The sequence below is a fragment of the Silurus aristotelis genome (assembly GCF_946808225.1).
Source record: "Silurus aristotelis genome assembly, chromosome: 20".
NCBI classification, from domain to species: domain Eukaryota; kingdom Metazoa; phylum Chordata; class Actinopteri; order Siluriformes; family Siluridae; genus Silurus; species Silurus aristotelis.
The window spans coordinates 10,614,740-10,636,786 of NC_139593.1; the positions used below are offsets into that span (position 1 = coordinate 10,614,740).

General features: G+C 38.3%; 3 protein-coding genes across 7 annotated transcripts in view; 1 reads left to right on the top strand and 2 right to left on the bottom strand.

Moving 5' to 3' along the window:
- The window catches only part of atp11a (ATPase phospholipid transporting 11A), a 102,210-nt gene extending 94,490 nt beyond the window's left edge, over positions 1-7,720 (bottom strand). For 3 of the 5 annotated variants that reach the window (XM_083523069.1, XM_083523066.1, XM_083523068.1), the window contains exon 1: positions 7,143-7,719. In XM_083523069.1, the coding sequence (XP_083379195.1) occupies positions 7,143-7,181 (39 nt within the window). In that variant the 5' untranslated portion in view covers positions 7,182-7,719. Of the gene's footprint in view, positions 1-7,142 lie in introns of all 5 variants that reach the window. The other 2 variants (XR_014530514.1, XM_083523065.1) reach the window with 1 other exon arrangement.
- The window catches only part of setd4 (SET domain containing 4), a 493,820-nt gene that overhangs the window by 23,972 nt on the left and 447,801 nt on the right, over positions 1-22,047 (bottom strand). The gene's annotated exons all lie outside the window — the stretch shown is intronic.
- Positions 11,002-22,047, top strand: part of tubgcp3 (tubulin gamma complex component 3) — a 30,926-nt gene continuing 19,880 nt past the window's right edge. The window contains exons 1-7 of the mRNA XM_083521945.1: positions 11,002-11,218; positions 15,120-15,227; positions 15,461-15,528; positions 15,625-15,702; positions 17,200-17,417; positions 19,520-19,686; positions 21,842-21,954. Coding sequence (XP_083378071.1) covers positions 11,143-11,218; positions 15,120-15,227; positions 15,461-15,528; positions 15,625-15,702; positions 17,200-17,417; positions 19,520-19,686; positions 21,842-21,954 — 828 coding nt within the window. The 5' untranslated portion in view covers positions 11,002-11,142. The remainder of the gene's footprint in view (positions 11,219-15,119; positions 15,228-15,460; positions 15,529-15,624; positions 15,703-17,199; positions 17,418-19,519; positions 19,687-21,841; positions 21,955-22,047) is intronic.

Here is a 22,047-nt window from a genome sequence, read left to right on the forward strand (position 1 = left end):
AGAAGTGGGAAAAATGTGACCTTTTTTTATTTGCAGGGAATAAAGCACGAAACACAGAGCTGAGCTGTCCCCAAAGTTCATACTCCGTTGTTCACATTCTCTTTCACAACATCCCAAAACGAGTCCCAAATCCCATTCAGGAAAGTCGAATAACAGCATCATGCTGAATAATTCAACATGGATTCTGATTATTTGACCACACGGCCTACATGGGGATTTGAGAGCTATTAAATTAATGAAACACAGCCTGAGCCACAAAATATCAAAAGGTCCAAGAATTCATGTTGTCCACTCATTCTTGTAGCAGAAGATTGGGCATTATGGCATGCTTATCTGTCCATCACAGCTGTACAGGGTGGTCTTTTCAAACAAGTCAAACAACTAATAATGAGCAGGGTCTTTCCATTTACTGAATGTTTTTACACATTTTGGCAGCTGATTTGAACCTTAATGAGAGTGTGTGGGTCATGGATATGGTTGCAGAAGTGTAGAATATTTACAGTAAATTTCTGAAAACTACCCATAGGAACTTTCCAGATTGGAAACTTTGCAGGAATGTATGGGAATTTATATAAATTTGGGGAAATGTATATAAACTGTATCATATACAAACAAACATTTTGTCATGCAAACAATACAGATTTAAAGAATGACATTTCTGACTTTGATTTAATTGTTCGTTTAATTTTGTTGCACAATAGTTTACACACAGCACAATGTTTGTGCGTTATGGTATACAGGAATACACAGTGCATGTAGGGGGTGTGGCCTCCTAACCCTGCAGTGTGCAAGTGTGCTGTGTACATGTAATTGATGAATGTGCAGGGTAGAAATTTTACTGAAATGTAAATAAATCCAGATGTTTTAACTAAGATCATTCTGCAAGATTTTTTTTACCTACATTTAAGTTCCCTGTTATATGCTGACCTGCAATTTTTTAAATTCCTAGTTCATTCTTGTTAATTTCCAAGTCTTGAAGATTCCTAGAATTTTGCAACCCTCATCTCTGACGGCCTTTTGAAGCATGTACCCACTTCAGCACAAGATTAAAACATTATGAGTCAGGTGCTGTATATCCAGAGCATATTCCAGAGTATCAGTGCTGATGTCTTACCTCCTGCCTCATTAATTCAGCATGATCCTTCTTACTCAGTCTCACTCACACACACACTCCCTCACACACACACTCCCTCACACACACACACACACACACACACACACACACTCACTTCCTCACACAATCACACACTTTCTCCCTCACACACACTCCCTCCCTCACACACTCACACAACCTGCTGCTTACATCACAGCACACCAGGATTAGAAGAAAAGTTCTTATGCATTAATTATACTGCATTTGTTATATGCAAAATTATATGAATAAGAGCGTACTGATATTACATTCTGTCTATTATGAACCCGAACCAACAAACATTATACATACAAAATTATTAAGACTCTTGACTTTTTCTGTAATTATGTGGTTCTTTCCCAAACTTTTACCACAACGTTTAATAATATAAAAGTAAGTCACTCTGGATAAGGGCTTCTACCAAATGCTATAAATGTAAATATATATATATATATTATTACGAAAATAATAAGTACTTAAAAACCTACTAACTGCCAGGCTTTAACCACTTTCAGTGTCCGGCAAGAGTAAGACGTGGATGTCGGGTACGGAGAGTAGAAAAGCTTGACGGCTTTTCTGAACGATTTGTTTCCGCTCTTTCGGTCCAGGCTGATTTGAAATTTTAGGCCTTTCACATCAACAAGTTAGCACAGTTATGTAAGCGGTAACTAATCCACAATGTTATCACAATGTTCTCACAGAGACCGACAGATACAAAGATATTTCAGGGAGAATGCGAGATCAGGGACACGAACGCGCCGACGTGCACACACGATAATAAAAACTACATAGACATCCAAATAAGTGTAATAAAAATGTTAAAAAGTCGACAAAGAACTGAATCACATCTTTAAATACAAACAGCCAGAATACACATACATGTGTGAATGCAAACCCAAGACATAATTTCTGATAAAAAAAAAAAAAGTCCTTCATTTAAAAAAGTATCCCAAAAAAAGTATAAAATTTTATTTTATTTTTTTTAAGTATTATGTATTAAGTGTATCTGTGAAAAATACCATGATTCATAAAACCCATAAAAAAAATTGAACAAAATTGGCACATCTTGTCCAATCCACTTTGTCTGTTCACTATAAAGGCCATTGTTTGGTCAGCGAAAATGATCTCGCTGACCTATGAGAGGACGTGATGTCCATGCCGGCAAGACAAAGGACTGCGCTGCGACTCTGCAGAAATCTGAAGTTCGTGTTTACACTTTTGCACTCATACAAGCACCACAGTGAGTGTCTCGAAAATTACATGTGGGGGGAAAAAACCATGACGCAAAGGTCGCACTCATACCTGCCACGCTCATTTCTGTTGTCTGGACATTTCAGTGTAGATGGGTGACCTTTTTTTTGTCAATGAGGGAGACTGCTGGGGGAGGGGGGGGGGGAGAAAAACCTAAAAATATCGTCTTCACACTGTGTTGAATAATTCCAGGCCTCGAAATGACAAGTTCACAGAGATGATAAAAACAGAAGGTATTTGGAAATGGGATTGGATTTTCAAGCCTGGGTTTTCATGGAGGTCTCACTACTGTCTCACTTGCTGTCATTCTCTCGCTGGATCAGTCTCCTTTAACACACTTCAGATGAAAGAGCAGCAGGGTGGAGAGAGGCTTTTCCATACACGTCTCTCCTCGAGCCCACAGTGAAGCGCTCGTCCGATAAGACCCGAGAAACACAACCTGAACTCTGGAACACAATTTCCGATCAAATACTCGGTTAACCGTAACGTCATTCGTCGACCAATGACTTACCAACCTCAATGGAGAGAATTTGCTCATCAGTTAGTAGTGATAGTGTTTGAGAAAATGACCCTGAACCACATGTTGTTCTCCAAATTGCTACCACAAAGCTGGAGACCCACAATTGTATAGTACGTATCTGCGAACGTTAAATATTCAATATAGAAGACACAACTAGAAGACAAACCTGCTCCAGCATGATGATGCCCCTGTGCACAAAGCCAGCTCCATAAAGATATGCTGTACATGGGTTGGAGTGGAATCTCTGGAGTGACCTGCTATAGAGATCTAACTTCAAATCCATTAAACCCCTTAAAAAAGAAATTGGAACACTGACTGCACCCCAGACCCTCTTCACCTCACCTGCATCAGGACCTACCTTTACTAACACACTTGTGTCTGAATGAGCACCAATCTCCACCAGCACACTACACTATCTAGTGGAACATCTTCCCAGAAAAGTGGATGTGATTCTAACAGCAAATGGGGACTAAACGTGGAATGGGAGGTTCACAGACTTTAGCCCAAGTAGTGGAAGTTGGTAGCTCAGTGGTAACAACTCTGGGCTACTGAACGGAAGGTTGGGGGTTCAAGCACCTGTATTGCCAAGCTGCCACTCTTTGGGCCCCTGAGCAAGGCCCTCAACTCTCAGTGCTCAAGGGGTGCTGTATCATGTCTGACCCTGCAGTCTGACACCAGATCCTAACTTGACTGGATATGCGAAGAATGAATTTCACTCTGCTGTAAAAAAAAAAAAAAAAAAAAAGAATGTGATGTATAAAGAACCTTTATTTCTCTAATGTTTAGAACAACATATACAAAACATTTTTCCAGATAAATCTGTCCAGCAGAGTTTCTTTTCTATAACAGCAGCTCTGACAGTAAAATGTGCTAAAAATGCACTTATAATACGTTTTCCTTTCTATAGTAGCGACCACAGCACGCGTCTCCTGTGTCAGTGCTCTGTAGCCGTCGGAGGCAAACATGTCACTTTTTTTTGCCACTGTCTTCAAGATGAACAACTTTTCAAGTTTCTCGAAAAACACGACAAGCTTGTTTTTTTTGTGAAAAAAAAAGAAAGTGAAAGGAAAAGGAGGATAGTGAGGGAACAGAGGAGAGTATGCCGCTGTTTAAACAGAAATAACAGCGTTCATGAGACTAAATGTTATTTAGAACCTTTAAACCTCTCATTTTTATTGTGTAAAGTTTATGTATAAAAACAAAAAAAAATCATCCATGAATCTGTGGCTTTTGGTGCTAAATGAATGGGGGGGGGGGGGTTGCAGAACATTTAATAGCATATTTAAAAAGTATATTGATAATTTAATGTCATCGTATAATTCTGTAATTTTTTCATAACGTGTGTTTTTATAAAAGATTTGAAATTGCAGTATGTTGAAGTGTCACATTTTTGTAAACGTTTCTGAACTCATCGAAAAATTTTTTTATATATGTATATTTATTTTAGTAAATGTTTCAACCACAATTTCTCTCTTTCAGTACTGTTTTGTCTCCATGACAATTCTTCTGCAAGGTTTTATTAAAAGTTCCTTCCTAAAACATTCAAAACCCCCCCAAAAAAAGTCTGTTTAAATCTGTTTCATTGATCTCGAACAATACGTATGAAACCAGCCTTAAGACGTACCACACAGGAACCCAGCATTACACCACTTTATATGACATTTCCCTGCACATCCGGTCTGCGGAAATGACCCACGTGTTTGGTGTGAGCCTGTGTCGAACCCGCCGGTCCTCTTGACACGTCTCTCTGGATCATCAGTGGCCTGTCAGCAGTCATTATGCCCAGAAGCAAAATTTACAGCATCTGTTAGCGTGTCTGTTTGATCACAAAGACACCCGTCAACAAAGCGTAAACGTTGGCCTTCGGGGGTGTCAGAGATGAATAAACATGCTCTGTCACTTTTTTTTAATTATACCTCCACCACCACCACCATCAAAACCAGTACTACAAAATAACCAGCATCACAACCAGCACCACTAAAACCAGTACTATCAAAACCAGCACCATCAAAAATACAAATAAATAAATAAATAAATCACATTACTGAAGACACACAGTTTCTTCAAAAAGTAAAAAAAAAAATTTAAAAAAATCAAAGCTGCAAAAGTTAAATGACTGCAATTATACAATTATTGGTTTGTATTTGTAATTTTGTTAGGAAAATTTTGATTGAAAAAACTCTCTCTCTCTCTCTCTCTCTCTCTCTCTCTCTCTCTCTCTCTCTCTCTCTCTCTCTCTCTCTCTCTCTCTCTCATAACACTAATGTTGAGAACAAAAGCAACTCACAACACAAGTTTTCAAATAATTCACAACACATCAAAGCACCAGCCGACCGTATCAGGTTCTAGCAGGAATTGGAAGCTCGAGAACAGAGCACAGGACCACCGAAAATGAACAGTGGAACAAGGACCAGGCGATATTTTGACTGTCTCATTGGAGAAATTAAAAAGCGCAGTTGTGGGGGTGTTAGTAATAAAAAAGTAATACAAAAATAAAAATCTGGATCAAATCTACACTTCCGGTAATATTTTAAGAAATCCTATTTTTTTTTTTTTTTATGAGGAAACGTCTGAAGAGTTTCAGAGAAGTCTGAGAGTGTGATAAAAATGTCATTTAGGATTTCAGTCCTTCAATATCATATTGATCAGATTAGATTTTGATCACAATTTATAGATGCATTTTATCAAAATAACTTCGATTCTATATAATAAACATGTTCCATATAAATCGGGGAGGAAAAAAAGCTTAATTTCTTAAAAAAAGAAATAAACAACTCACATATTCTACCTGATTCTCGCACCTACACTATACAGAGCCGCATCTGATGTCTGAATAAGAACGTTCTCTTTTTCTTTCATTTTCTTTCCAACCCTCCAACCCCTCAATCTCATACACTACAGGATTCGATCAATCCGTTGAATTGTGGAATAAAACTGGAGATACACTTTCTATGGCACGCTGATGTTGTCTGCTTTAAACAAAGCGCACGTCTGCAACGGGGGTTTCAACGTTCACTGAAATTAGGGCTAAAATAAAATCCTGCGGTACTACAATGGGTTAATATGAAAAGAATCCAAACAATGAACCTTTTGAAGGAGAAGAACTTCCTGGATACACTTTGCTGGGCAGAGGGAAAAAGTGGAATACAGGTGCAGACTGGACGAGGACTAAACTCTTAGATTGTTAATTGGATTACACACATGGCCTAATTCGTGTAATACTGTGTAACACCGGCTCAGGGCCAGACGCCAATGACTCTCTGCTGTAACAACACAATCAATGATTGGAGTCACAATACAGAGGAGGAACAAATAGGGCTGTAAATATATTAATGATATTGATCTATAGCTATATAAATATTCATTTGTTTTAATGTGGTGGTACTTCATTAATTAAGCACATATTTAATTGAAAAACATTTTTGCTCTTGTTCTGTGCTTTCATGTTTTCATGTGAAGGTCTAAATGAGCTGCTCGAATCTCTGGATTTCTTTATTTTAGCTCCGATTCGGTCTCCTGAAGAGAACAGAGACACACCTCGCAAATGATATGAAAGCACTTCCTTCCTCGCCCTCGTTCTGTTACTCATAACTTGGCAGCAGCTACTAAAAGAATTCCGGTATCAGGTGTCGGGTATCAGCTGATAAACAGAGCTCTCGTCTAAACATCAACAACAACATCAACAATGAAAATTGGACAGAATGTCAGGAGGAACCGGACGAGTGTGAACTTCGTTTTTCACTTCCCTATCTAACAGGAAGCAGTCGTTGTGTCAGCTTTCGGCATGCCCACCTGCAGCGCTTCTTGTGAAACCGGTGTGCTTTCCTGATCTTGTTGGAACTTGCATGTGAGGAGGTGAGGAAATGAGGGAGAGGTTCCAGCTCCTGATATTCATCATATCAAATACAATTACCTTCAATATTTCCTGGGATTTGAATACACTCTCTGGAGTGAGTAAAGATCATCATCATCATCTCCATCATCCTCATGATGTTGGTCAATATTGTTTACTCAGATGTTCTATTTTCTGTTCCTGAGGAGCATGTAGTGAACACAATGTGTGATGGTTGCACACCACATCATTGCTGAAAGGCAACAGATCTCACACATGCTGCAGCTTTTTCTACAATACAGTCATCAGAACCAACAAGTTGATGGATCAACTCATGCACCATAATCGCCGCGCGCGCATGTATGTATGTATGTATGTATGTATGTATGTGTGTGTGTGGTACTCACCCATCGGGTGATAAGGTTCCGTATCGTACTGAAATCCATGATCTATTCTCAGGTGCGCTGTATCTTCTCTTCTCTTCTCTTCTTCTCTCGAGGATCTGAAAAGCGCTAGCTGATTTTTCTCCCCACTATCTGATCCATGACTGTCCTGCTGCTCTTCCTTTTTTCCTTCCTCGAGGAAATTAAAAAGAAAATGCAATAAAAAAAAAAAAAGGAAACGGGCGCCGGTATTGGAGGATTTCCGGATTTTATTTCTGCCCAGGTGCCGCTACGCGCTCGCGCTCCTTCGCGTGACTTTTCAGCTGTTTCTATTTTATTTCTAATGAAAAATTCCTGCTCTTGTCTTCTCTTTCCTGTCGCTTCTCCTCCACCAAACTGTTGCCCCGGACCTGTGTGTATTATATAGTATTCTTGCCCTGTCTTGTCCTATCCTGCCCGGTCTGTCTCTCTGTCCTCTGTCCTCTGTATGCTGTGTGCATTATATATATCTCTCTCTCTAGCTCTCGCTCTGCGTGTGCGCGCGCGCGCTGCCGCTCCTGCTTCTCTTCTCTCCTCTCTCCTTTCGCGAATACGTCACGAGCCCATGTCGCGCATGCGCACTTCCTGGCACACCCACCCGCCCACATTAATTTTAAACACCACTCAGCCTGATCAGTCGCCTCTCTTGGGTTGCCATGTTCGCGAAAAGTCACCTACATACCTGGTTTATCATTATGTTTTTTTATATATTTATTAATCATTGGTCTGAATTATGACAATACTGTGTTTGTGATAATGTGATAATAAATGCCAATTCCATGTTTATCCCACATATACGTGTTACATTTGGAGCAAATTGCTTTTTTCGAGATGCTTTTCTGCTCACCGCGTTTGCAGAGTTGTTATACGAGGTGGTAACAAAAGGTTTCGAGACTAGACAATTTATCAACTTTGACACAATATCTCCTTTAAAATAGTCTTTTTGTAATACAGCGCTCCAAGCGTTCCTGCCACTTCAGGAATGCGTCCTGGAAAAGTTCTTGTCGAAGCCTGTCAAGCTCCTACTAAGATTCGCGCTGAATCTCCACATTGGTGTCAAAACTGCGAGCTTTGTGCTGGATCTTCATCCTTGGGTAGAAAAAGAAGTCCGCAGAAGCCTATTCTAGGGAGTAGGGTGGATGCAGATGTGAGATCATGCCAGGGCACAAAATTTTGGCCCTGGCATTTTGGCCCAGACCAGCTCATTTCATACAGCACATTTACAAATACCATATATCTTTGCACGCCCTTGAATATGTATACCAACTCCTATTTCATAAAAGCACTAAAGCCATATAATAATTGTTAGGAAAGAGTAAGAGTTGACACAATAAAAACTTCTATAAAGTGTAAGTTATTAATACAATGAAACTATAATCACCACTGATGAATCCTAAAACTAGTTATGACATCCATCTTTTGTGTGTCTGTGTTTGAGCAAGAAAGAGAAGATACATGATAAGTTGTTGACCATAAATCATGTTAAATAATAAAGAAATGTATCAGGCAACCTTAAAAAAACTTGTGAAATTTTACCTCAACAAGGAAACATAAAAAATTTGCTTAAAGATCTGCTATTTGTCTTAGCCAGCGTGGACAATGTTTATACAAGCCGTTCCAACCATCTTATGGTAACACAGATGTTATAGTGTGGCTGCTACTCCTGTGGACATAAATGTAACTAGGCCAACTCTCGTAGTCGCAAAGCAAAGCGGATACTATTATGCATGTATGCATGCTATTACTATTATTTTGTGTTTTTGTCTCAGATTAATAACAAGAGGTATCAACACTTCCTCATTTATTATTTTCTTTTTTTGTGCAATTTCTCTGCGCCTAGCTTGCGTTTCTTCTCCAATTCGCTCTGACTCTTTTGACAGATACATACTGACTTTGCATGCTCACACAGACCCCAAAGATGTGATTGGATCAGCCCAATGTCAATTAAGAAAATAACCGGTCTGTCTGGAAACAACCCTCTATGCTGACTTTTATGACAAATACATTACAACACTGCAAAGACCCAAGTGCCAGCAGCTAATTAGGCAAAAAAAATTAATAGGCTGATAAGAGTTTTTAAAGTACATCGGCCCAGCGGGACAATGCTCTATCTGCAAGATGGTCAGTCCACCCCTGTTTCTCTGTGACGGAGTGTGTACATGGTCAGAATAGAAACAGTTAAAAAGCTTAAAATCTACACAGAAGAATGTCTTTTGTCGCACTGGCTTATGAATGTCGGTGCTCCCTGTGACTGTGTGTGAGCAGCCTTGTGCTGCCATCTGTTGGCGTGTTACAAAACTAGTCACTTTTTGATACCAGCTCATAGGACCAGTCCAGCCAACTGATCTGGCAGTAAGAGCCATATTGAGTGATCTGCACACAAGTAGACGGCATTGACTTTTACAAAACGTTCCTTGAATCATCATTTGTGATTGAATTCCTCACATCAGGTTTGCTGGAGAATGGCTGTCAGGGTGGTTTATAAGGTAAGGCTTGTGGTGCATTTGTTTTCAGACAGAAATGTCCCATGAAATTTTATCACATGTATCTGTACTGTACTGGGCGTTTTTGTCAACCAATTTAAGTGCTTACCTACAAATATTCCCTGGATTACATCACATAGGACACGTTAATATCATAGTACCATTTCCTACTATGAAAATAGCTATGCTTTTCATAGCACAACTATGTATTAACATATGCCTTTTTAAATTGATCTTACATGATACAATGATAACCAAAGTGCCATATGTTAATTTTTAGATTCAGATCCGGGCATGATTTGTTCTATAAGACCTGGCAACCTGGATTCAACCTGATAAGGTGACTGTCATTAGAGTAGCACATTAATAGGGCCCTACAGCTCATTTGACCATGACAAATCTTTTGTGGGTGCAGACTGGAGGTATTAAGTATAAATGTCCTTGGAAAGGCTGATGTTTAAACCAGAATGTGACTGGAAATGATCATGTTAGACAAAATGCTAATTTCAAGTAAAGCTTCGGGTCTGAAATCCTTATGAAATGGTTCACTTTATATCATTGTATGGATAAGTCATCCGTATTTCTTTCATATGGACGTGGCCAAATTGTCCATCAGCACATCATGTCTGGCATCAAAATTGAAAGGAACAGCTCTCCATCTCACACTGCCACTGCTTTTCCTTCATGCACGTTTCTTTTTTTTAACTGGCTAACATTACAAGTAATAAAATTACAGTCATGTCTATTACCCAACTATTTAATATGATTTCTTGGATTTGGCTGTGTTTTTCATAGAAAGTTGTAAACTTGAGACCTATTATCAGTATTATTATCTATTTTGAAAATCATTACTATCCGTTATTAATGATATCATTATTATTTTCTATCCTAATAAATCAGCGTTATATTTTATTTTATTCTTCAGGAAAAAAAACATTTTCGATTATCATTTAACGTATTTTCATATACAATTAATACCACTAATATGTATGAGGACCGTAACGTCATCTGGTGCCTTTTTTTAGCAACGTTTTGAGCCACATTAAACATTTCCCCCTAAAAAGAGTCTTTTTAAATATATATATATATATATATATAATTTTTTTTTGCACTACTACAATTATAACAAAATTCTCTATGATGAACCAAAGCCAAGACAACGTTGACATATTATGATTTGTTTTGGAAAATGTAATTCCTAATGATAGAGTTAATTTAATGATGCTTACTTTAGTTTATTCGAACGACCTCATAAATGACTTTATTGTATTTTCTGTGAAAATCGTGTGGCACATTTGGTTAACAGGTCGGGAACGATAGAATAGGAACTCTTTATGCGGGGGCTTGTTTTCCACCCGGACATATTTTCATCCGTGTTTTTCCGCTAGTGTGCGCGCGTTCGGCGGGTTCCGTTAAAATGGCGAGCCGATGGAGGAGTGCAGAGTAATAGAGACGAGAGTGCTTTATTTCTTTAACACGAACAAAAGGGGAATATCTGCACAATGGCGGCGTTGGATCAGAAATCACCCAACGTGCTTTTGCAGAGCCTGTGCTGCAGGATCACGGGGAAGAGTGAAGGTAACACCGCAAAACCTGCAAGTGGCTGAAACGTCAGCTGGGCTAAAGCTAACCAGCCTCAGCGCTTTATTCAGTGCTCAGGAGCAGATATAAACACGAACTGCTTATGTTTTATCTACAGCCACACATTATTATATCATTATATAATATAATTTTTATCATGTTGTAGAGTCCTGTTTTTTTGAAGACCTGCCTAGTTGATGCTTTATATGCTGTCAAAGCTTCTAATATGTTCTTTATGAAATAAAAACATCTAAATTATTGAATTACTGCTTACTACTACTATCTCATTTGAAATCAGAGAGTATTTTTTGGATAAATAAATAACCAAATTAATAAAATAATATTCATTTGCAGAAATACAGTGGTGAAATATGGTCCAAACATTAAAACTAAAGAGAAAAACAAACAAACAAAACTTATAATATCTTTTATATTAATTAATATACAATTAATTATCTTAAAACTGGATTAAAATAAAAAGCATAATTAAAATTGTTTAAATATATATAGATATATGTATGGGCTGTCATCTGGGTCATATATGGGTTGGACTGCATCAAGGATCAGCTCTGAGCCCTTTCCTGTTTGCAGTGGTGATGGACGAGGTTAGACAGGTGTTTCCATGGACTATTTTGTTTGCAGATGATATTGTTATTTGTGGTGAGAGTAGTGAGCAGGTTGAGAAGAGCCTGGAGAGGTGGAGGTATGTTTTGGAGAGAAGGGGAATGAAAGTCAGTAGGAGTAAGACAGAGTACATGTGTGTGAATGAGAGGGAGGGCAGTGGAGTGGTGCGGTTGCAGGGAGAAGAGGTGGAGAAGGTGGAGGAGTTCAGGTACCTGGGGTCAACAGTGCAAAGTAATGGAGAGTGTGTTAGAGAAGTGAAGAAAAGAGTGCAGGCAGGGTGGAGTGGGTGGAGAAGAGTGACAGGAGTGATTTGTGGTAGAAGGGTATTTGCAAGAATGAAAGGGAAAGTTTATAGGACTGTGATGAGACCTGCGATGTTGTATGGATTAGAGACAGTGGCATTGAGTAAAAGACAGGAGATGGAGCTGGAGGTAGCAGAGCTGAAGATGTTGACGTTTTCATTGGGAGTGACGACAATGGACAGGATTAGAAATTAGTTTATTAGAGGGACAGCGCATGTAGGACGTTTTGGAGACAAGGTGAGGGAGGTGAGATTGAGATGGTTTGGACATGTGCAGAGGAGGGACATGGGGTATATCAGTAGGAGAATGCTGAGGATGGAGTCACCAGAAAGGAGGAAAAGAGGAAGACCAAGGAGGAGGTTTATGGATGTGGTGAGGGAAGACATGCAGGTATTTGGAGTTAAAGAGGCAGATGTAGAGGATAGAGGGGTATGGAGACGGATGATCCGCTGTGGCGACCCCTAATGGGAGAAGCTGAAAGAAGAAGAAGAAATGGTCTGTCAAAATTAACGTGCAAATTCATTTTAACGGCACTAATTTTAACGCACGATTAATGCAGCCTGCAATTCTGTTTGACAATTTCTATTAAATAAATAAATAAATAAATAAATAAATAAATAAATAGAAGCCAAATTGAAACCTGGTGTCGATTTATGCTATTTAAAAAACAGGCTTGTCTGTTTGAGCAACGGGCTTAGAGCAAAGAAAAAGAAATAATGTGAATCTGGTATTTCCATTTTCTTTATTTTTCATGTGGTTAATGGACATTAACAAGATCTTGAAAAAACATCTAAGACCTTTGAAACATGCCTGGTTTTCATGCTTTATATTGAGTTTGGTTTCACTAATAATATACATACATTTGCATAAAGCATCTATATTTGTCTATGGCCATGTTGATTAGAACATTAAAAACTTGAAAAGTATTCAATTAAGGTACATTTAGAACAGGAAAAAATGTACGATATAGTTGTGATAAATCACAAGTTAACTCATAAAAATAAGTTCTACTTCTTCTCTTTGATATATATATATATATATATATATATATATATATATATATATATATATATATATATAATATAAATAAAACAGTATATTTAATAGTGCTGTGGAGTCCTGTTTAATGAAGACTTTGGCTGTTTAATTACCTGCTTCCAACGTAAAACTGCATCTCATGAGTAGATTAATAGATGGATCTTTGTTGTCTTTGGGCAGGAAAAAATGAGGAAATATGGTCCAAGCACTAAACCTATAAACTAAAATAAACAAATAAAAACAACTTTTTTCCCCCTTGAAAAACAAAAACTAATTTATTATCTTTTAAATGTAAAAAAAAAGCACTTTTTTGGATATGTTGTCAAGGCAATCTTTTATTGATTGCATTTTTAGTAAAGTAAATACGTATCCAAATGATTTAATTACCTGCTTCCAACTTAAATGTTGGCTTTATCTGTTGGATGGATAAATAAATGAACATTTGTTGTCCATGGGAGGGAACACAGTGTGTGTAAAACATTAAACCTAAAAAAAACGAATGACATTTAAGTTTTTCTCTATTAAAAAAATAATAATAATTAAATAAAAAAAAATTCTAATCAATTGTATTTAAACTTGATGAAAATGGGGGGGAGGGGGGGGGCAACAAGCAATATATTTCCAACGAGATATATATATAAAGGTACACTAAGATTGTTGTAAAATTATGCAAATTATTCCCCTAAATAAATGTTTTAAAAGTAAAAAAACAAACAAAAAAAAAAAACATTTATAGTTTATAAAATGATCTCAACATGTTTGGAGGTGAATTTATATTTTACTAAACATGGCCTTACATTATTACTGGTCTCCTGGGAAGTCTGCTCTGTTGCTGTCCAAGCTGATCTCCAGGCTTTTCATTTGTTATGCATCAATTCTGTAATTTATGACTTTGAACTTCTGATCAAAAGCTCATGAGATCAAATCCCAGCACCATCAAGATGCCACTGCTGGGCCCCTGAGTAAGGCCCTAAACCCTCAGTTGTATAAAACTTTCTTTCGGCTTCTCCCGTTAGGGGTCGCCACAGCGGATCCTCCGCACGTTTTGATTTGGCACATGTTTTACGCTGGATGCCCTTCCTAACGCAACCCTCCCCAATTTATCCGGGCTTGGGACCGGCACTGAGAGTGGCTGGGGATGGTTCCCTGACCGGGAATCGAACCCGGGTCGCAGCGGTGGGAGCGCTGCATCTTAACCACTAGACCACCAGGGGACCTCTAAACCCTCAGTTGTATAAATAAGATTATTGTAAGCCACTCTGGATGAGGATGTCTGCCAAATGACTTTAGTGATACTTTCCTTCTTATAAATTTCTATCGAAATACCACAAAACAGCTTGATAAAGTCCTGCTATTCATCCTCAGGTAAAAGGTTTCAGTTTGTGCAGTTTACATCTTATTCAAATCAGTTCTTTTTCTGTCTGATTGAAACTTTCTCTCTGAAAGCTTTTATAGCTTGTAATAGACAAATGACCAAGAAATGCCATTGAACCCTTTAGTGCACACAAGGATGAAACTTATCCAGATTATTACTCATTCGGAATTAAAGGAGATCAGGGAAGTAAAACGGGATGAAACATTTCAGCAATTTTACATCTAACATGAAAAACGCTTTCAAATAAATTTTGTCCAAAGATAGTCCACTAACAAAGTGCAATTACTGAAGGATTTTGAAGGATCTGACCCTCCTGCTCTGTCACTGGGGTCAAGCCAACTTCATCAAGATAAATATAGTCTCTGTATTAGGCTTTAATGCAGCATCATGTCCATGAGATGTAATATCGAGTACATTACCTACGTCTAGGTCTCATAATACACAGCATCATCTTTCTACCTGCCCTGCCTTTTACTGATGTCTTTTTTTGAGTGTGTGCGTGAGCGAGCACATTTATCCCGCTTTATTAAGCCATGAATTTACTTGTCATTTCCCGCAGCTGATGTCGCGCACCAGTTTCAGTACGCTGTTCGGGTCATCGGGAGTAATTACGCCCCCACCATCGAGCGTGACGAGTTCCTGGTGTCCGAAAAGATAAAAAAAGAATGTGAGTGTGTGCAGATTGTTTAAAAAATAAAAATTCCCTAACACTGCAGATCACTTTTTGAGCTGTGAGTGTGTGTGTGTGTGTGTGTGTGTGTGTGTGTGTGTTTAAAACCACATCCTATAATATTTAAGTGTATTCATATAAATAGCTGATTTAGTGTAGTGGTATGCGGTTTCTTCTTTAATATCCGCAGCCTGTTAGGAGGTTTTTGACTTGTGTGTGTGTGTTTGAAGTGTTAAAGCAGAGACGAGAAGCAGACGCGGCTTTTTTTTCAGAGCTCCACAGAAAACTCCAAACTCAGGTCAGTGTTTCCTCCTTACCCTGGTGCTAAAGACTGTATGCACTTTGTCTTTTTAGGGCATCATGTATATGTGTCTGTTTTGTTTGTTGTACTCAGGGGGTGCTGAAGCACAGGTGGTCCATCTTGTATCTCCTTCTCAGCCTTTGTGAGGATCCCAGAAAACCATCCACACGGGTACAAATGCAATATTCATAACTCGCATGCAATGACTGCACAAGAGAAAGTCATCTGAATCAAGGTTGCATCAAAATAGTGATATAGCTGCAAGCCTGGAGCAGCGAATTTTTTAGGATTTTGGGGTCTTCTGGTATGCGATCTCATGTTAATGGAGTTGAGAACATTTTGTGCTTCACTGCAGTGATTGGTAAAAACAAATCCAATTCAACCTTTATTATGGTCATGAGCCTCACCTGTAAAGTATGAGGTGAGAGAGTTAATCAAAAAAGTTACATACTGCTGTTTTAATAAGTGGTTTCTTGGATTATGTCAGATTTTTAATGACATTACATACTACAGCTTTAAAAGGTTAGCAATAAAAATGTTTCTATATTTTACAAAATTAAAATTAAAGAACTAGTCAGATAGACAATTATTTTTATTATTTTTTTTTTTTTTTTATAAATGTTACATACCGCAGCTTTAATAAAACCAGTCTGTTAGTTGAAATAATAAATGTGTGTTATTTGTAATGAAAGATTACATACTGCAGCTTTAATTGCTGTATCTTACTTTGTAAGTCATTGGTCAGTTAGATAATGTAGATATATTTTTTTATTTGAACAAAAAGTTACATACTGCCACTTTAATAGCTGGTCATAGCTGGCCCACAATTTATTTTGAACATAAATAAGCCGCACCTGTCTATAAGCCGCAGGTGTCTACACTGAAACTAATGAACTTTACACAGGCTTTAACGAAAGACAGTGTCTGTTACACGGCTTGTATCTAAACAGTAGCCTAACAACAGTCTTCCTCCTTCCTTTCACAACAATTTCTCTCGGGAGTTTATCTTTTGGCATCATCGTGCGTTTAAAAATCACCATCGGTGAAGTTTTTCTCCCGATGCCGTGCAGCTCAGAACACAGGGAAAGTGTGTTTTTTCATGCCCGGTTGTTTTTAGCGTGACGAATGATTCGCATTTCCTGTAGACAGTCCGAGTGAGCGGCAGGTCAAACGTCAGAGGAACATCATCCATAGAGCATCAGATTTAATATAAAGAGTTTCATTGGTTCACCTGAACCCGTTCAGCAATTTCATTGGTCTAATGTTATGGGCTCAGTTTTTTGGCTTGAAGTTTGTGAAACCAGGAAAAACCCAGGAAAAATCCATAAATTAGCTTTAATAACTCCTTAGTGAGAGAAATGTTTCTAATTTACAAATAAAAAAAAGACATACTACACAATGGAGCTTTAAAAACAGTCAGGTAGGAAAAATACACAACAAACGTTCAGTTTTCCGTCCGGTGACTGAATCTGTAGTAAGAAGGTTTCCAAATATAGATCATTGCGAGTTCTGGAGATGCTTCTGCCCTATAAAGCTTTTTTACCAACTGATAGATTTCTAAGGAAACCATGTGACTTCTGTGCTTTTCATATGCATGCGTGAATGTACTGAGTCAGCACAATGTGTTAATAAGATGGTGATGTAACCTGCTCTCTCCCCGTCTGACAGGTGGGCAGTTATGGTTCAGTGTTTGCCCAGGCTTTGCCACGTGATGCCCACTCCACACCGTTCTACTACACTCGGCCACAGAGCCTATCTCTCAGCTACCCCGAGCGCTCTGCACTGGCTGCCCACAACGCCTCCAGCATGGGCACCAGTGGCATCAGTAGCCTGGGCATGTACCCTCTTAATGGCCCCGGCCCCAGCCCTCAATCCTTGCTTACTGGGTGAGTCAGAATTTGTGTTTTCCCACTTTCACTTCCCACTTCATTTCATAAATACAGGACAAAAGACGAGCTTGAAACAGGTCTCATATGGTGTTCATGTTTGCAATATTACCGTTAATGTATTATTATTAATTTATGTAAACTAAAATCGCTTCCCAAGTCCTTGCACACTTTCTAGGGTAGAGCACAGAAAACGAAATATTTACTTTTGGAGTTTAGGATTATTTGGTTATGTATTTGATCCATTTTGGTCAAAGCTGTTAAACTTTGGGATTTTTTTTATCCCCTCAGGGCCATATCTCCTCCATCTCCAAATGTGTGTCCGTTCTGCAGAGCTTTATTTGTGGCTCTGCTTGTAAATTGCGCCACGAGCCCTGCATTATTCACATCTCCGCCATCATCCGTGAGCACTTTAGATATTTAAAGTGCCGCCGCATTTGCTCAAGGCCCGATCGAATCGATCGCCGAGTCCGTTGCATGCAAAATCCGCAGTCCCTTAGGCATTGCTGCGGTACTGCGATTTCACCCTCGACATTCATCGTCATTCTTCATAGTCGAAAATTGGCCATTAAAAGGTAATTAGCGCATTCCCATAGGCTTCGCTAATGGAATCGTAATATTTTAGTAGACGGCCGAGGCGTGTGTTAATGTGCACCACTAATTAAAAAAAAAACTTGCTTGAGTGTCTTTATTTATTTATTTATTTTTTTTTTTAGGAATCTTCCCTTAATTAAGATCTTCTTAAATTTGCAGTAATGGATGCAGTAACCAACAAACACTTGAATGCGGTCTTGTTTGCTCTTGAACTAAAAGCATGAAGATTTATTGCCTGGTGTTGAGAGTTTGGGGCAAAAGAAAGGGTTGTGGGATTTTTCACAATAAGGCAACACTGTGGGAACTGTGGAAGCCAATTTTGCTTTAAAACATTAAAACAGCATTTCATAGAGATTTTTGGCTAAAAATTAAACGTTTTATTGAGTCAGGAGATTCAGCTGTTCTTGTGGTCTTTCATCGTAGTAATAGCTTCAGGGAGTATTTATATTTCCTTGTTCCATGTTCATATCGTATTTTTTCTATATTATTTAGCCAAATTGATTGGCTTTCATGATGCGAATCGGGACGTGGTTCTGAATTCTGGCTGAACGCGTATTGCCACACACAGCCTTCACATCTGTTATACTGCTGAAAAATGACATAGCAAATCTTATATTATAAAAGGTTATTTAGCAGGTGCTTACTATGTCATTTAACAAAACAAGACGTTCTTTTCCCGTTCTGTCTCCAGGAAGATGCAGCTCTACCTCTGCCATGTTAATCTATATTCTGTGTGACTCTCAGGACACGCAGTCTTGTGATACGTCATATTCGTTTAGCAGCAGCGGTGCTGTGAGAACATATAAAATATCAGTCCCAAATTATTGGTCACTTTCTAAATAATGAAAGTATAGCGCATCTATTAATTATTACAAATAGCTAAATTGTTTTTTTTTTTTTTTTTGTTTGTTTTTTTTTTTTTAATCAATGCAAAAATGTTTAAAAACTATATCAGGATACAAACGCCAAACTAGTATCCAATGCAGACTTTTTAAAATCGACGCATCACATCGCTAAATTTTATATCAATGCACCAATGCCCATTGGTGCGTCTCACCACCCCTTGTGTGGCGGAGTCGAGGAATAACAAGGGTTGTTTACGCTTCTCTTTGTGCGTTTTAACCACACATTCACTTTCTGGCTCTCTTACATCACGTGACAGTGATGCTTTGCAACAACTTCTCTCTTCAGTTGGACATTTCACAAATACTGTCTAATTAAACCAAGTTACCATAAGAGAGTCACTTGGTGATTCATTGACGTGTCTTTCTGACCAATAGATTTTACATAACCTTGTACTTTTGCACAATCAGCACTTTGTAATTGTCAGGTTTTTTTTTTTATCATCACTGAGATATGCTTTTAATTCGGATCGTAAATCATTATCATCTCCTGATGTGTGTGTGTTTGTGTGTTTTTGTGTGTGTGTGTGTGTGTGTGTGTGTGTGTGTGTGTGTGTGTGTGTGTGTGTGTGTGTGTGTGTGTGTGTGTGTGTGTCTGTGCTTTAGCACCCAAGTTGTAGCCGATCCAGCACGTGGCCCTCGACTTTGGACTCTCCCGATCACAGTGGCCGCTCCGCTGAACTCCCGACCCACAACAGGCTCCGTCCCTGGCCCCAGCTCTAGTCCTGCACCCAGGCCCCCTCACAGACCGAGACGGGACGGAGACACCAGTGGTGAGTCTGGTTACCATGGCAACTTGGAAACAATGTAGTATGGTCTTGGTGATGTAAATGGTTATTCTTTTCAGCTCAATTTATTTTTTATCTGAATTTGGATATTGGATCTGTAGTATTTGAATTTCAACAACAGTTGAAACTCTTTTTAGTCTAAGCCCCGCCCCCTACCTGGGTAACGCTCCGCCCCACATACCTAGCAAAGTTCAAACCGAGTTAGCAATTTCAGGGCCTGACTGCAGCATGACATAATTTTCAAGCAGTGAGGTTGGTTATTTATTTATTAAGGGTGTTCACTTCAGGCCTTACTTCATTATTTAGATAAAAATGATAAACAGTTGTTGTACAGCATTAGGGAAGATCTCAGTCTCTGTGGCTACCATGTGCAGGCTTGCTGATAGGATTAGCATTGCAGCTGGCCTTTTGCTCACTTGGTTATTCAACTGTCAATACTGTAAACACAGGGAATTGAGCTCATGCTGAGTTACTGCTGCAAAAATTCTCAAGCGTGGCATTCGCTCCCATGGTTTTCTTTATAATAACATTGGTTGCATGATTAGTTTTCACGGGAGGTGGTATGTTTTTATCCGGCATTGCATGCTAAAGGTTTCAAAAGGTTGTTCATCAAAAGCTTTTGTTGTAAACTCAGCTTCATCACATTCACCACATCAATTTCTTCGTCTTTTTTAAAAGTTTTACAAGTGTTTTTTTTTTTTCTGGTTTCAGTGCATGTATTATTATTATTATTATTATTATTATTATTATTATTATTATATATTAATATATTAGTAATATAATATAAAAACATATGAATACATGAATATAATTTTTTTTTCTGATGGTGGTTCATCCAAATCTTGTGTTGCAAATTCAAAATCTTATTTACCACTCAATTTCTTCATCTTTTGAAAAAAGATCTATCGGTGTTTTTTTTCTGGTATAAATTGCATGCATTGTTAATAATTAGGGCTGTCAATCTATTGCAATATTTAATCGCGATAAATCGCATGATTGTCATGAGTTAACTCGTAATTAATTACAAATTAATCACACAATTGTATCTGTTCTAAATGTACCTTAGATTAATAGTTTTCAAGTTTTTAATACGCTCACATTTCCACAGACAAATATTGATGCTTTATGCCAATGTATGATTTACATTTTTGATAAACATACACAACATGAAGCATGAAGACAAAATATTATTGTAAATGTTTTATAGTAATTATGGTGTTTAACATAAAAATCATCAGGACACCAAACCGAACTTTTTCTGTGTTTCCACACGGACCGTTTTAATTGCCGGATGTGTGTCTCATGGTGGATTGTGGTGCTTGATTTGAGACATGGCACAGAAGTAAAGAAAGGATGTCAGTGCTTATAAATGTTTTCATCTTTTGAAAAAAGCTCTACCAGTGTTTCTTTTGGTTTCATTGCATGCATTGTTATTTCAGAGCACAGCATTTTTTTTCTGTTCAATGTAAAAGTATCTGGCTGTGCCGGTTTAAGCCATGATTTGTGTTTATGAACAAATTATGTAGGGGTTGGTGTAAAGGTCATTTAAAATGCTTGACAGGAGTCCCACCCAGCCGCCATCAAGCACTGAAACACAATTAACCGAAAAGGTTTCTCAGCCGCATAATACACGTATGCTGAGTCCCTTTTTTTTATTTTTGTTTTCCATATTTTTCTAGATTATTTGTACTACGTAGAAAGTGATCCATATTACACCTTTTACATAAAGCATCATTCCGTATAGATCCATGAAACACAACCTCTACTATTCAATTAGAGGAGGACTGTAGAATGATCTCGAATTGATTAGCCAAATACTTTGCACTAAACACTAATGTAAGGTTAATTTTTTTTTTTTTTTTTTTTTGCAAGGTAAAATGCAACCGTTTTTCCACGAAAGTGAATATTAGGCTGGCATTCACATAGGCCATAGCAGCATACCATGTTTTGTTAAAGAAGGTGATGATTTTAATCCTGCCTTCTGTTCACTCAGCCCTGGGACACTGTCCCTCTCTAGTTTGGACAGATATACGAGTGTGACCTTTATAGCTTGATTGCGTCTCTCTCTCTCTCTCTCTCTCTCTCTCTCTCTCTCTCTCTCTCTCTCTCTCTGTCTCTCTCTTAAATCTTTCCCTCTCAGCTGAAATCGGCGAGGCCGCCCTGGTGCGAGACATCCTTTACGTCTTCCAGGGAATTGACGGCAAATTCATTAAGATGTGCACTCCAGAGAACTGCTACAAAATCGATTCAAAGGTAAATTCATTACGACTTGTCCAGGAATGCTGTTGTGTTCGGGCGAGTTATTTTCCCTTGCCACTAGCTAAAGGCAAAAATACTATTTATAGC